The sequence below is a fragment of the Heteronotia binoei genome, chromosome 20 (assembly GCF_032191835.1).
Source record: "Heteronotia binoei isolate CCM8104 ecotype False Entrance Well chromosome 20, APGP_CSIRO_Hbin_v1, whole genome shotgun sequence".
NCBI lineage: Eukaryota > Metazoa > Chordata > Lepidosauria > Squamata > Gekkonidae > Heteronotia > Heteronotia binoei.
The window spans coordinates 12,808,082-12,821,649 of record NC_083242.1 but is presented as its reverse complement, the minus strand read 5'-3'; the positions used below and the strand labels follow the sequence as shown (position 1 = coordinate 12,821,649).

General features: G+C 49.6%; 1 protein-coding gene across 1 annotated transcript in view; it reads left to right on the top strand.

Annotated features, from left to right (window-relative positions):
• CLUAP1 (clusterin associated protein 1) overlaps positions 1-13,568 on the top strand; it is a 122,631-nt gene that overhangs the window by 23,739 nt on the left and 85,324 nt on the right. Inside the window, exons 4-5 of the mRNA XM_060260822.1 lie at positions 6,559-6,738; positions 11,419-11,514. Coding sequence (XP_060116805.1) covers positions 6,559-6,738; positions 11,419-11,514 — 276 coding nt within the window. The remainder of the gene's footprint in view (positions 1-6,558; positions 6,739-11,418; positions 11,515-13,568) is intronic.

Genomic DNA, 13,568 nt, shown 5'->3' with positions numbered 1-13,568 from the left:
TTCCCTTAACAAGCATTGATTTCCCCCGGCTTTGTGTCTTAAATGGATCTGAAATGCTGTTTTTAACAATACTTTTAGAATGTTTTTCATCTGTCTTCCTAGCAAAGCTGACATTTTAGATTCCCTGACGTTTTAGGTTCCCTGCCAGTATCAAAATTTATGTTTTCTTATATTACTGCCCCAGCTACCTTTAAAAAAAATGTTATGATACATTTGTGTGAGTTTACAACATTTTAAAAACATAAGAACATAAGAGAAGCCATGTTGGATCAGGCCAGTGGCCCATCCTGTCCAACACTGTGTCACACAGTGGCAAAACCCAGGCACCATCAGGAGGTCAGGACACTAGAAGCCCTCCCACTTTGCCACCCCAAGAACCAAGAATACAGAGCATCACGGCCCCACACAGAGAGTTCCAACAATACGCTGTGGCTAATAGTCACTGATGGACCTCTGCTCCAGATGCTTATCCAGGGCCGACTCTGTTTAGCTTCTGGAGATCTGATGAGATTGGGCTAGCCTGGGCTTTTCAGGTCAGTGCGACCTCAGCCCAGAGGACGAAAATAGTTTAGGCCAGCTGAGTCTACCGTGATTCACCACGCTTTGCTCAAGGATTGCAATTTGTTCTGAGTCTTGAGTTTGCCATGGTAACTAGTGTGGAAAGGGGAGTACTCCCCAGCCTCCAGGCAGCCACATGGTTGTGTCCCTTCTTCCTTTTCCTCAGTTCCAAGCAGCTTCCTTTCTTCACTATGCCTGTTGCTTCAGATCTTATTGCTTCGGAGAGCCAGTTTGGTGTAGTGGTGAAATGCGCGGACTCTTACCTGGGAGAACCGGGTTTGATTCCGCACTCCTCCACTTGCAGCTGAAGGAATGGCCTTGGGTCAGCCATAGCTCTGGCAGAGGTTGTCCTTGAAAGGGCAGCTGCTGTGAGAGCCCTCTCAGCCCCACCCACCTCACAGGGTGTCTGTTGTGGGGGAGGAAGGGAAAGGAGATCGTGAGCCACTCTGAGACTCTTCGGAGTGGAGGGCGGGATATAAATCCAATATCATCTTCTTCTTATCCTTGTCCTAACTTAGGGATGGCCAAACTGTCACCACCATGTCAACCGGCTTGGAGAAGACATTTGTCTCTTTAAATCACTTCTCCAAGCCAGATGGTGGCTTGCTTCCTTCCTTCCTTCCCCCAACTTCCTCCCTTCCCCCTTCCTCTCTTCCTCCCTCCCTTCCCTCCCCTCCCCTTCCCAACATCTGACATTCTTGTCTTGTGGCTCTCAAATATCTGATGGTCATTCTGTGTGGCTCTTACGTTAAGCAAGTTTGCCCCCTCCCCACCCTAACTCTTTCACATCTGGACTATCATAACCCCTTTATTTACGTTTATAGCTCACCTGGCTTGCTTGGATTCAAGACAGATCGTACTGAGTGAGTCTCTTACTCATCTTCCCCCAAGACGCTGCTTCTTTTTGTGGTCTTCTCCTCAAATCTCAGCACCCCTCTCCTCAAAGCCACCTCCCCCTTGCAGTCTATGCCAGCCGTGAGGTTTCTGTCGTATCTCTGTTTTCCCCGACAACTGTGTCTCACTCTTTCCAATCTCCGCTCCTCCCACCCAGGCCTTCATGCTAGGGCTGGCAAAAAGTCCAGCCCATTTCCACTCGTTTTAACAGATGTCTGCAGAAACTAGTACGGCACAGGTGGTCGCCTGCTGACATCTGCCTGTCAAGCTGCCATTCAAGGGGGAGCTGCAGGGCTGGCTTCAGAAGTCTGCGACTCTGGTTTCCTGCACTTGCTCTTCTCTGCACCCTCCTCCTATGGCTGCTTCTTCTTAGTCTGTTGCATCGAAGAGCCCTGTGGCTGGAAGGCAGAGGCCTGAGGCAGGCACACAAGCAGGGCCAGGCTTAGACCGTCTGGCACCCTAGGCAAGGCTAACGTCTGGGGCCCCCCTACCCCGCACTGAGAATGTCACTGAGTCACATGGGGCTGCCCGGTTTGGTGCCCCCAGAAGGCTGGCGCCCTAGGCAATGGCCTAGTTTGCCTAGTGGCAGGTCCGGCCCTGCAAGCAAGGGCAATAAGGCGGGGAACTCCTTTTGTACTGGGGGGCGGGGTCTGCCTTTAGGTAGCCCACTTCACTGGATTGTCCTGGCCTCTCCTTCGATGTTCCCTCTGAGCTGAGTCCGTTTTTTAGCCTCCGGCTCACACATTTTTTGTCTTAGCTCTGAAAGGATGGCCCCAGGGCAAACGAATTTATGCCATAGCCACATTGCTCGCTCACAGCTTTAATGCTTCCAGGGTGCTGGCCCCACTGGTGGACCTCCTGATGGCACCTGGGTTTTTCTGGCCACTGTGTGGCACAGAGTGCGGGACTGGATGGGCCACTGGCCTGATCCAACACGGCTTCTCTTTTGTTCTTATGTGACACAGAGTGTTGGACTGGATGGTCCATTGGCCTGATCCAACACGGCTTCTCTTTTGTTCTTATGTGACACAGAGTGTTGGACTGGATGGTCCATTGGCCTGATCCAACACGGCTTCTCTTTTGTTCTTATGCCAGTAGCTCACGAAATAGAGTTTTTGCTCACAAGACTCCACAGCTTAGCAGGAGAATTGCTCTCCATCCCGGTATTTCCGTAACCACCCCTCGTTGCACGCGCCCCCTTCCAACATGGCAATGTAAAGAGCGCCTAAGTATGGTGTTCAGGAGGATCCGTCCAGAAGTTTATTTAGTAGTTTATTTATTTAGTCGGCCTTATATTCCGCCCTTTCCCATAACGGGCTCAGGGCAGATCACAACATAAAACTGAACAATGCTAAAAACCTACCATTTAAATTTAAAACAATACAATAAAATTAGCAAATCAAACCACAGAACAATAAAACAAGCAGGTGCATCGTCAGGCTGGAAGGGCACATTTCACAGGATACAGCGGTTTTTGGCCCCAAACAAATGATGATGATAATAAATAGGATAGCATCATAGTTGGTAAAACATGATGTCCCAACAAGGGAGACCAACTGATGGAATAGTTGCTGGAATAGGACGCCCGCTGCCTCAACCAAAGGCCCGGTGGAATAGCTCCATCTTACAGACCATACAAAATGATAGTAATTCAGGTAGGGCCCGGATCTCCATAGGGAGCTGATTCCACCAGGCAGGGGCCAGAGCCAAGAAGGCCCTGGCTCTGGCCGAGGCAAAACCGACGTCCTTCAAGCCAGGGGTGGTCAAGAGGTGTTGTGTAGCAGATTGCAACGACTTTCGGAGCGTGTATGGGGAAAGGTGGTCCCTCAGGTATGTTGGTCCCGGGCCGTGTAAGTCTTTAAACATCAGCACCAAAACCTTGAAGCGGATCCGGCACTCGATAGGTAGCTAGTGCAATTGGTGCAGCACCGGCCGAATGCTTGCCCGTAAAGTCAATGAAGTTGACAGCCGTGCTGCAGCATTTTGTACCAGCCAGAGTTTCCATATCAGCCCCAAGGGCAAGCCTGCATAGAGCAAGTTGCAATAATCCAGCCTGGAAGTGACTGTTGCATGGATCACTGTAGCTAAATCCTTGGGGAGGGGGGCGGGCAGATAGTCCATTGAAGGGTGGGATCTTAGACAGGAAACCCACCCAAGCCACGCTTGGATGCAGGGGACCTACGAGCACAGAGGCAGACAAGTAGATGAGCACAGAGGAAGAGTTGGTTTGGTTCCCTGCCCTTCGCTCAGAGTCTCAGAGCAGCTTGAAGTCCCCTTCCCTTCTGCACAACGTCAACTCTGTGCTGACGTTGCTTTCATAAATTTTTCACGGCAGACTTTTTACGGGGTGGTTTGCCATTGTCTTCCCCATGTCATCTACACTTTCCCCCCAGCAAGCTGGGGACTCATTTTACCGATCTCGAAAGGATGGAAGGCTGAGTGAACCTGGAACCGGCTACTTGAATCAGCTTCCTCTGAGATCGAACTCAGGTTGTGAGCAAAAGGCTCCGACTGCAGTACTGCAGCTTTATCACTCTGCGCCACGGGGCTCTTTGCCATACACTACACAGATATTAATAAAGGACATGCAAAGACATATTAACAGTGTAAAATAAGCAAAAATACAACCATATGCCACAGCCAGCAGGTGAAAAGTGAATCCACTTCCAAGCAAATCAATTCTTCGTACAAGTAGAATAAGTTTGAAAAATGTTACAATTAAGCTTGAAGACAAGATGTTCTCAACAGAGTTCGATCATTCAAATAACCCGTTTCGGTATCATTAAGTTTTTTCAAGAGTTAATAATGAGAGTAGAACAATTCACAAAGTTGCAAATCCACTATGGGAACAATGAAGAAGTTCTCAAAGCCTCAATAATAATATACAACATAATAGTAAGCAATCCAAAGGGCCAAGAACTGGCAGAGATCAGCTCCCCTGGAGAAAATGGCTGCTTTGAAGGGTGGACTCTAGGGCACTGTACCTGCTGAGGCCCCTCCCCCCCCAACCCCGCCCTCTCCTGACTCCACCCCCAAAGTCTCCAGGTATTTTCCAACCTAGACCTGGCAGCCTTAGTCACGTCTCGTCTATCACAGATAGAAGGTGTTTTGCTAAGAAGGAAGACACAAAGGGTGGGTGGGTGGGTGCTCTGGGCCCTTCCAGACTGACTCCCTACCAGAGTGGTGGCAGCCAGTAGAGGCTCTCCCTGATTCCCTGCTGTGCGACACAGTGTGCTGGGATTTCAACGGAGCCCACAGGCTCAAAAAGATTGGGGACCCCCTGGCCTATTCAATAAGGCAGGGAGGAGACCCTCTACAGCAGAGGTCCCCAACCCCCAGTCCATGGACCAGTACTGGTCTGTGGCCCGTTAGCAACCAGACCGTGAGTTGTATAATTATTTGATTATATATTACAATGCAGTAATAATAATAATAAGACGACATTGGATTTATATCCTGCCCTCCACTCTGAATTTCAGAGTCCCAAAGCAGCTCACAATCTCCTTTACCTTCCTCTCCCACAGCAGACACCCTGTGAGGTGGGTGGGGCTGAAAGAGCTCTCCCTAGAAGCTGCCCTTTCAAGGACAGCCTCTGCCAGAGCTATGGCTGACCCAAGGCCATTCCAGCAGCTGCAAGTGGAGGAGTGGGGGAATCAAACCCCGTTCTCCTAGATAAGAGTCCACGGACTTAACCGCCACACCAAACTAATAGAAATAAAGTGCACAATTGCATCATCCTGAAACAATCACCATTCCCACCCCCCTCCCGGGTTTGTTGAAAAATTGTCTTCCACAAAACTGGTCCCTGGTGCCGAAAAGGTTGGGGACCGCTGCTCTACAGGCATTCATGCAGGTCAAGTAGAGAATAGGAGTAGCTTGTTTGTCTTTTCCTAGTCCCCTCCATTTACTCCTCGATGCTCCTCCTTCAGCCTCTTGACTTTACCCTTGCAGCCAATGTTCTTCGTTATCTGCAGGTGCTCCAGAGGCTCCCTGGCAGTTTGGCTCTTTGCACGTGCTGGGGAGAGGAGCACGAAATTGACAGTCTGCAAGGACTGCTGAAAGAAGAAGGTTTGTTGAGACATGTAGTCTCATTGACCACAATGCACTGAGAGATTTCTGACCCCCTGAAAGGAAGACAGGCGAACCACACCGAGGTGCCAATTAAGCAAAAGGCTGATCATCTGCAGATTTCACCCCCGGTGAGCTGGAGCAACGAGGTCGGCCGTGCTGAGTTTCTTTTTAAGCTAATTAGGGGACTGGCTGGCACATAAGTTAATTCACTGCACAAGGACCTCTGACAGCACTGGGGAATGGCTAACATTTTTGGGTGTCAAACATGTGGCCCAGGGGCCAAATCAAGCCCCCAGAGGGCTCCTATCAGCCCCCCCCCCCGAGCAACTGGCTGTTATCTGCTTCCTTTTCCCTCTCTCTTGCTTCCATCTGCATCACAGCTTGCTTTGCCAGGCTTTCTCAGTTGCACAGGAGCTACAGCTTTCTCCATTAACTGAGGTTCCTCCCTTGGGGAGGAAGGAGGAAGCGGGAGTTTGCTTTACCAGGCTCTTTCAATTGCACTGCTGAGCTACTGAGCCAAGCCTCTCTTCCTTCTGTTGGCTGAGGCTCCTCCCCCTCCTGGTCCCCTGGGGATGGAAGGAAAGAGCCAGAGCTTCCTTTGCCCAGGTGCCTGGATCCCATGGGAGAAAAAAACAAAGAAAGCACCTTTAAGACCAACCAGTGCTAATGTTTTAAGCATGTTTTAGTTTAAGTTTTTTTTAAAAAAAATCATTTATTGTGTTTGTCTGTGTCCTTTATACAGTTTATATCTCTGCTACCTAATCTTAAAGGGGTACACATATGGCCCAGCTGAACATGTTTTGGCCCAGAAGGTCTCATTTATGTCAGATCCGGCCCTCATAACAAATGAGTTCGACAGCCCTGGCTTACAAGCTTTCCTTCCTGTCGATCCTGTGATAGAACCCGGAACTCAGTTGTGTGGTCAGACACCTCTGTGTTTCTCTGCGATGGCCTTGGTTGGCGGAGTGAAAGCAGCAGCTAAGAACGGGCAGTTTGAGGCCCGGCCTCAGTTAATGTTGAGGTTTTATTTCTTAGGCAACCAAAGCTCACATCAAGCTCAACACCAAGAAGCTGTACCAGGCCGATGGCTACGCGGTGAAGGAGCTGCTGAAGGTCACTTCCATGCTTTACAACGCCATGAAGACCAAAGGCCTCGACGCTGTCAACGTGGATGAGGATGATGTGGGGAAGTTCAAGTTCGACCTTGGCTCGAGAGTAAGGGAAATGATGTTTTCTCTTGCTTTCTTTTTTTTTGAAAAACAGATCCTTGCATTAACACTCTCTTCCTTCCTGGAGCTCCCAAGTGCTTTTTTGACTTCATTGGTCCCATGAAGTAGATCAGGTGGGGACTGTGTCTCCAGCCAAGCAGCTGTTTAAGGAGTGTATCAAGGAGAGTGTCCCTAAGGGAACATAAGACGAGCCCCGCTGGACGGAACTAAATGGTCCATCTAGTCCAGCACCCTGTCTCACACTGTGGTCAACCAGTTCCTCTGGACAGTCAACAGCAGGGCATAGAGAGCCAGTTTGGTGTAGTGGTTAAGTGTGCAGACTCTTATCTGGGAGAACCAGGTTTGATTCCCCATTCCTCCACTTGCAGCTGCTGGAATGGTCTTGGGTCAGCCATAGCTCTGGCAGAGGTTGTCCTTGAAAGGGCAGCTGCTGGGAGAGCTCTCTCAGCCCCACCCACCTCACAGGGTGTCTGTTGTGAAAGAAGATAAAGGAGATTGTAAACCACTCTGAGGCTGATTCAGAGAGAAGGGCGGGATATAAATCTGCGGTCTTCTTTTTCCTCTTCATAGAGGCCAAGGCCTTCCCCTTCCCCTGATGTTGTGTCCTGGGTCTGGGAAACAGTAAATACTCTCTGTATAAAGTATTTCCTTTTGTCTGTTCTGAACCGACTGCCCATCAGCTTCATTGGATGCTCTCGCATTCTAATATTTTAGGAGAGAGAAAAAGCATTCTTTGTCAGCTCTCTCTGTCCCATGCATAATTTTATAAACCTCTGTCATGCCCCCCCTTAGTTGTCTCTTTTCTGACCCAAAAAGTCCCAAACCCTTCAGGCTTTCCTCCTAGGGAAGGTGCTCCAACCCCCTCATCATCTGGGTTGCCCTCCTCTGTGCTATTCCCAGCTCTGTAGTTTTTCCAGGTTGGCTTCTTCCTAGCTGCTGGCCGTGCAGAAGAAGATGAAGAATTGCAGATTTGTACCCCGCCCTTTTCTCTGAATCAGAGACTCGGTGCGGCTTACAATCTCCTATATCTTCTCCCCCCACAACAGACACCCTGTGTGATGGGTGGGGCTGAGAGGGCTCTCGCAGCAGCTGCCCTTTCAAGGACAACTCCTGCGAGAACTATGGCTGACCCAAGGCCATTCCAGCAGGTGCAAGTGGAGGAGTGGGGAATTGTGGAGAAACGCCATTTTAGTCAGTGGTGGTGCTTCATTTGGCAGGGGTCAGTAAATCCCTCAGCAGGCGTTGTAGCCTTCCCCTCACTCCCCCCCTCCCTTCCAGAGCCAAACCAACAACGCTAGGGGGAAAATCTCCTAGAGAGGCAGGAAGTGCTGTTGTTCCTTGCATGTGTAGGCAGGAAGAGAAGGCAGATTTGATCTGGGGCTCGAGCGAGCATGTGGTGAGCAATGGAGGCTCCTGCCTGGGAGGGCCCAGGCAGGCTGACTAAGTAAGTAATTCACAAGACAGGGCAAGTTTAGATCAGGGCCAGCCGGATGCGTTTATAATCAACTTTTCTTTGTTATGCTGTTTGCTGTGGTGTGCTGTGCTGTGCTAATTTTGTAGATGCAACTGTTTTTGTTTTGTTTTTCTTTTCCTATCCTTTTCTCTTTTAAATAAATGTTTTTTCTGTTTAAAATGCTGGCAGTCAAACTCTGTACCACATAGATCCCCAGACCGCTTTAGACCACGCTGTGTTGAGAAGGGGGCCCCGGGGAAGGGGGAAGGCATGCAGTTGGATAAGGTGCCAATCCTCCAGGGGTGCCCCAAAGACGCGCTGAGGTCTCTGTGAAACCCAAGTGCAGGGTGGCAGAGGACCTTGAGGCCTGGCCTCACAGCTGGAGAGGGGGATTGGGAGTCCTGTTCCTCTCAATCTGAACCCTGGGACTGAGCAGGTGGTGGCAGCGAGCCCAAGGGGCAGGAGGAGAAATAGCTCCCTCCAGGAGTTGGCGACTCCATAGGGAGCTGACGGGACCGGGTCTGAAGGCAGAATCGGGCCGGTTCCGCCACAGGAATCAAACCTGGTTCTCCCAGATAAGAGTCTGCACACTTAACCACTACACCAAACTGGCTCTCTAGGAGGCCATTGGTCAATGGTCAAGTTTGAGTCCCATCTGGTTGCCTTACCTAGCCATATGCTGTATGAGCCAGCTAGTTAAAAAGCAGAGAACATGTTTGGGAGCTCCATCCTGGCTAACGACGGCTGCGACCCATGGGAAAAGTTTGTCATGGCTTTCTTTTTTAAAGCTTCCCCCACCACCATGGGACTTGTATATGCAGCTTGTTCCCACTGGCCTGGATGTTATTGGGAAACTTTGACACACGCCCGCCCCCCAAATTCCAGGCACATGGATTTCTCCCTTCTTTCTATAATATTTCCCAAACCTGGTTTGCTGTGATGCTTTAGGAATAATCACAGAAAGCCAACACGGCAGCCATGCAAGCGGGAAGGTACATATATTTCTGATCCTCCACACACTTGTGCCTTTCCGCCTGCTCCACTCTGTGATGGAGAGGAATTCACTGACATAACCTTTGGTTCAATAAAGAAGTTGATTGCTCCTTGGGGGAACACCCCTTGCTGAACCGCATCCCGTCTCCAAAGGTCCCAATTTCTGCTCCTTTTTTGTGACCTAGTCTCATGAGAATTACAGTCTTTGTGGTGCTTTTTTCTTTTCTTTCTTTTTTTGTACAGTGCTTTTAAAAGCTTATTCCTTGAACCTTGGGAGCCAATGCTCAGAGGATAATTGCAGATCAATATCCTTTATCGTAGCAAGCCACCTTTATGGTTCCCAAATAAAATTCGATGCAGGCACCAATATTATAGAAATCCCTCCTTGCTGACATCCGACGGGGCCGTCCAGTGAAGGTCTTCAAGCTGCTATTGAAAAGCTTTTTTTCCCTCCTCTTCCCTAGAGGTTTCTGAGGCAGCTGTTGAGTTTCATGGGTCGCCGTTGTGGGTGTAATTGAATTTGGGTTTCTTTTTTAAACAAATTGTCATGTTCTTAAATTTTTTTTTTAATGTTTGGAGACCATATTCTTTCTTCTGTTATAGAATCATAGAGTTGGAAGGGACCTCAAGGATCATCTGGTCCAACCCCTTACACGATGCAGGAAATTCACAAATATCTCTTCCCCTCACACACACTCCCAGTGACCCCTGCTCCATGCCCAGAAGATGGCAAAAACACAAAAAAACACCCTCCAGGATGCCTGGCCAGACTGGCCTGGATAAAATTGCTTTCTGACCCCAAAACGGTGATTGGCATTTCCCTGGATATTGGATTTTTGGATTCCCATCCTATACTCTGAATCTCAGAGTGGTCACAATCGCCATTACCTTCGCCTCCCCCCCACCCACACACACAGACACCCTGTAAGGTGTGTGGGGCTGAGAGAGCTCTGAGAGAAGTTGCCCTTTCAAGGACATCCTCTGCAAGAGCTATGGCTGACCCAAGCCATTCCAGCAGCTGCAAGTGGAAGAGTGGGGAATCAATCTGGTTCTCCCAGATAAGAGTCCGTGCACTTAACCACTACACTAAACTGACCCTGGGCGTGCAAGGCATAAATAACCAGATAAAACAATTTAAAATTAAGACCTAATTACAATGCAGTTTCCGAGACCTAAAAATCACTAAACAGAATCTGGTTATTTGATGAGTAATCTTTGCATTCTTCTGTGAGAAACAAGTCTACCTTTCCAGTGAAACTAGAGATTTTATCAAGCGATGGAGCATCTCGTCACATGCTTCCTTTATAAAACGGGCAGCTAAAAAACACAGTCCTTGCCTGCACACTGCCCTCTGTGGGGAGGGGGGAAGATTTACTATTGGGTCCTATTCCCCCAGAACAACCCTTTGAGGTGGAAGTCTTCCCGATGCGGCTGAAGCAGTTGCAGTCGGCATCCTCATGTCACGAAGGGCCAGAAGCCTGAAGGCAGAAAGGAGATGAGAGCAGGCTGCATGCCTGATAACTTGAGTACTTTATGTGATTATTTAGGCTCCTGGGAATAATTGGGAGTTGCCATTGGCGACTGGCAGTCCTGCATATTTCAGGGTTCTGCTGAGCAGCTTTACCGGCTGTGTTATTCTCTCTTTCTGCCTGTGTTGGACCTTCTTGAGAAAAATGCGTCTGGATGAAAGGCACAGTGCTTTCGCTCAAATTGGCTCCTCTTGCTTCAGGAAACATTTGGGTTTTCTGGTTAGGCTGGGGGCATATGATGTTTGTAAGCCCGGTTCAGACTCAGTTTGAGAGCCAGTTTGGTGCAGCTGCTAAGTGTGCCGACTCTTTATCTGGGAGAACCGGGTTTGATTCCTCACTTCTCCACTTGCAGCTGCTGGAATGGCCTTGGGTCAGCCGTAGCAGGAGTTGTCCTTGAAAGGGCAGCTGCTGTGAGAGCCCTCTCAGCCCCACCCACCTCACAGGGTGTCTTGTGAGGGAGGAAGATGAAGGAGATTGAGAGCCACTCTGAGATTCAGAGTGGAGGGCAGGGTATAAAGCCAATATAATCTTTTTCTTCACCAAAATCTGTGCAAATAGTGTCACTGAAGGAGGGGGAGTATTAGGCCTTTCCAGCCACCATTTTCCCTTGAGATGTACTTATATCTATGAACTTGTTTCCCTGGGACCTGCTAGGGAAGGTCACCACCTTCTGTTTCTCCCGTTTGTCTAGATTGGCGAGCTGAAGGCAACCAGGCAGCTGGCCTCCGAGATCACTTCCAAAGGCGCCTCCGTCTACGACTTGCTGGGCAAAGAAGTGGAGCTGAGGGTAAGTGGGGAGGACGGAAGTTGTCGGGGCTGCAAAAGGAAGAGCTTTGCTCAGGGATCACGTAAGACGACTCCCACTTCCTGTGGGGCAGTCACGTTCTTCTGATTGGATCTTTCTCTGTAAGCCCAAGATCGGTCTGGTTGTTTGCAGTAAATCAGAGATCTCCTGGGCAGGTAAAAAGGGCAGCGGGGCTGCTTTGCTTTGCTCTGAGGCTGCCTCCCTGCCGTGGAGCGAAGCTGCGCTCCCTTTTTTGTCTGCCCGGGTCGCAGGCGGGGGCAACGCAATGCCTCCACCTGGCTCTGCTAGCTGACCACGGCCCGGTGGTTGGGGACCCTTGTTCTAAAGCCTTTGCCCGGGAGGTATATTTGAGTGACATCTGAGCCTGGGGTAGTCCCCATTGATGTTAAGAACTGTACACAGAGGTGCTGGATTGTGGTAATTTACATAGACTTAATTTCTTAATTATTAATTAATGCCAACAAAAGTCCGTATAGTCAAAGCAGTGGTATTCCCAGTAGTAATGTATGGCTTTGAGAGCTGGACCATAAGGAAGGTCGAGCGCAAAAGAATAGATGCTTTCTAGCTGTAGTGCTGGAGAAGAATCTTGACAGTCCCATGGACTGCAAGAAGATCCAATCAGTCAGTCCTAAGGGAAATCAACCCAGACTGTTCCCTGGAAGGTCAGATGCTGAAGCTCAAATACTTTGGCCACCAAATGAGAAGGGAGCACTCCCTGGAGAAGACCCTGATGCTAGGAAAGACAGAAGGCAGAAGAAGAAGGGGACGGCAAAAGAGGAGATGGCTGGACAGCATTACTGATGTAAAACACGAATTTGAGCAGACTTCGGGGGATGGTGGAAGACAGGAGGGCCCGGCGTGACTTGGTCCATGGGGTCGCAAAGCGTTGGACTCGACTGTGCGACTGAACAACAACAACAACAACAACAACAATTTCTTAATCTCGGCTGTAGTTTGTATAACAGTCGGCCTGCCCCAGTTGTCTGGCTTTCCTGTCCAGCGTGTTCCAGAGTGAGGATTTTTGAAGCCCCCAAGGCTCTTCACTTGTCACATGCCAGTCATTTGCAGAATGATGAAAAGCGACACTGAGCGGTTCCTCCAGTTGCCTGTTAAGTACCAAGGCAGCTTGTTCCAGGGAGAACCTGATCCCACGCCTCCAGCCTTGTCAAAGAGCATTTTGTTGGAAGCCGGTCTTCAAGCAGTGCACTCCAATTGCGGAAACCTGTGTCATCTTCCAGTGTTGATGAACTGTGCCCTGGGTAAACGAGGCTTGCCTCAAGCAATTTGTATCCCGAGATGGAAACAGTTGTCAGGTCAACTTTGCTGTCCTCTGTCTCAGGAGGCATCGCGCTTCCCTGTGCCTCGTTAGACTCAAGGTGACATTTGAAAGACACAAAGCGTGACGGCCTCCAAGAACGGACCAGGTGGCCCTTTCAGTGCCCTCTCCCTTAATGCTCTGTGACTGGCTCCCACTTTCTGAGCGATTAACTGAAACTCTGGAACGCAGCCTCAGCTCAAGAATAGATTTTTCAAGCGCCGCTGCTGTAGGTGTCTCTGAGCACTGAGCAGTGCCCTTTAGCATGAATTCAACAATCTGATCTTTGTTATCATTACACAAGCAAAATGTACTGCCCCCTCCCCTGGGTGGGACACATGCTGGGTGCCTAGAAGGTGCCAGGTTTAATCCCCAGTGTCTCCAGGTAGCAGGTGATGGCAACACCTTTCTGTGCCAGAGATCTGGAAGAAGTGCTGAAGGTTGGTGTGGACCAGGGGTGGCCAAATTGCAGCTTGGGAGCCACACGTGGCTCTTTCACACATACTGCATGGCTCTCGAAGCCCCCGCTGTCTTGTCGGCTGGCTTGGAGAAGGCATTTGTCTCTTTAAATCATTTCACCAAGCCAGATTAAAGTTAAAGTTGCTTTCTTTCTACTTCTCCCCATCTGTTTTCCTCCCTCCCTCCCTCCGACATCTGATGTCCATGTCTTGCAGCTCTTGAACATCTGATGTTTATTCTATATGGCTCTTACGTTAAGCAA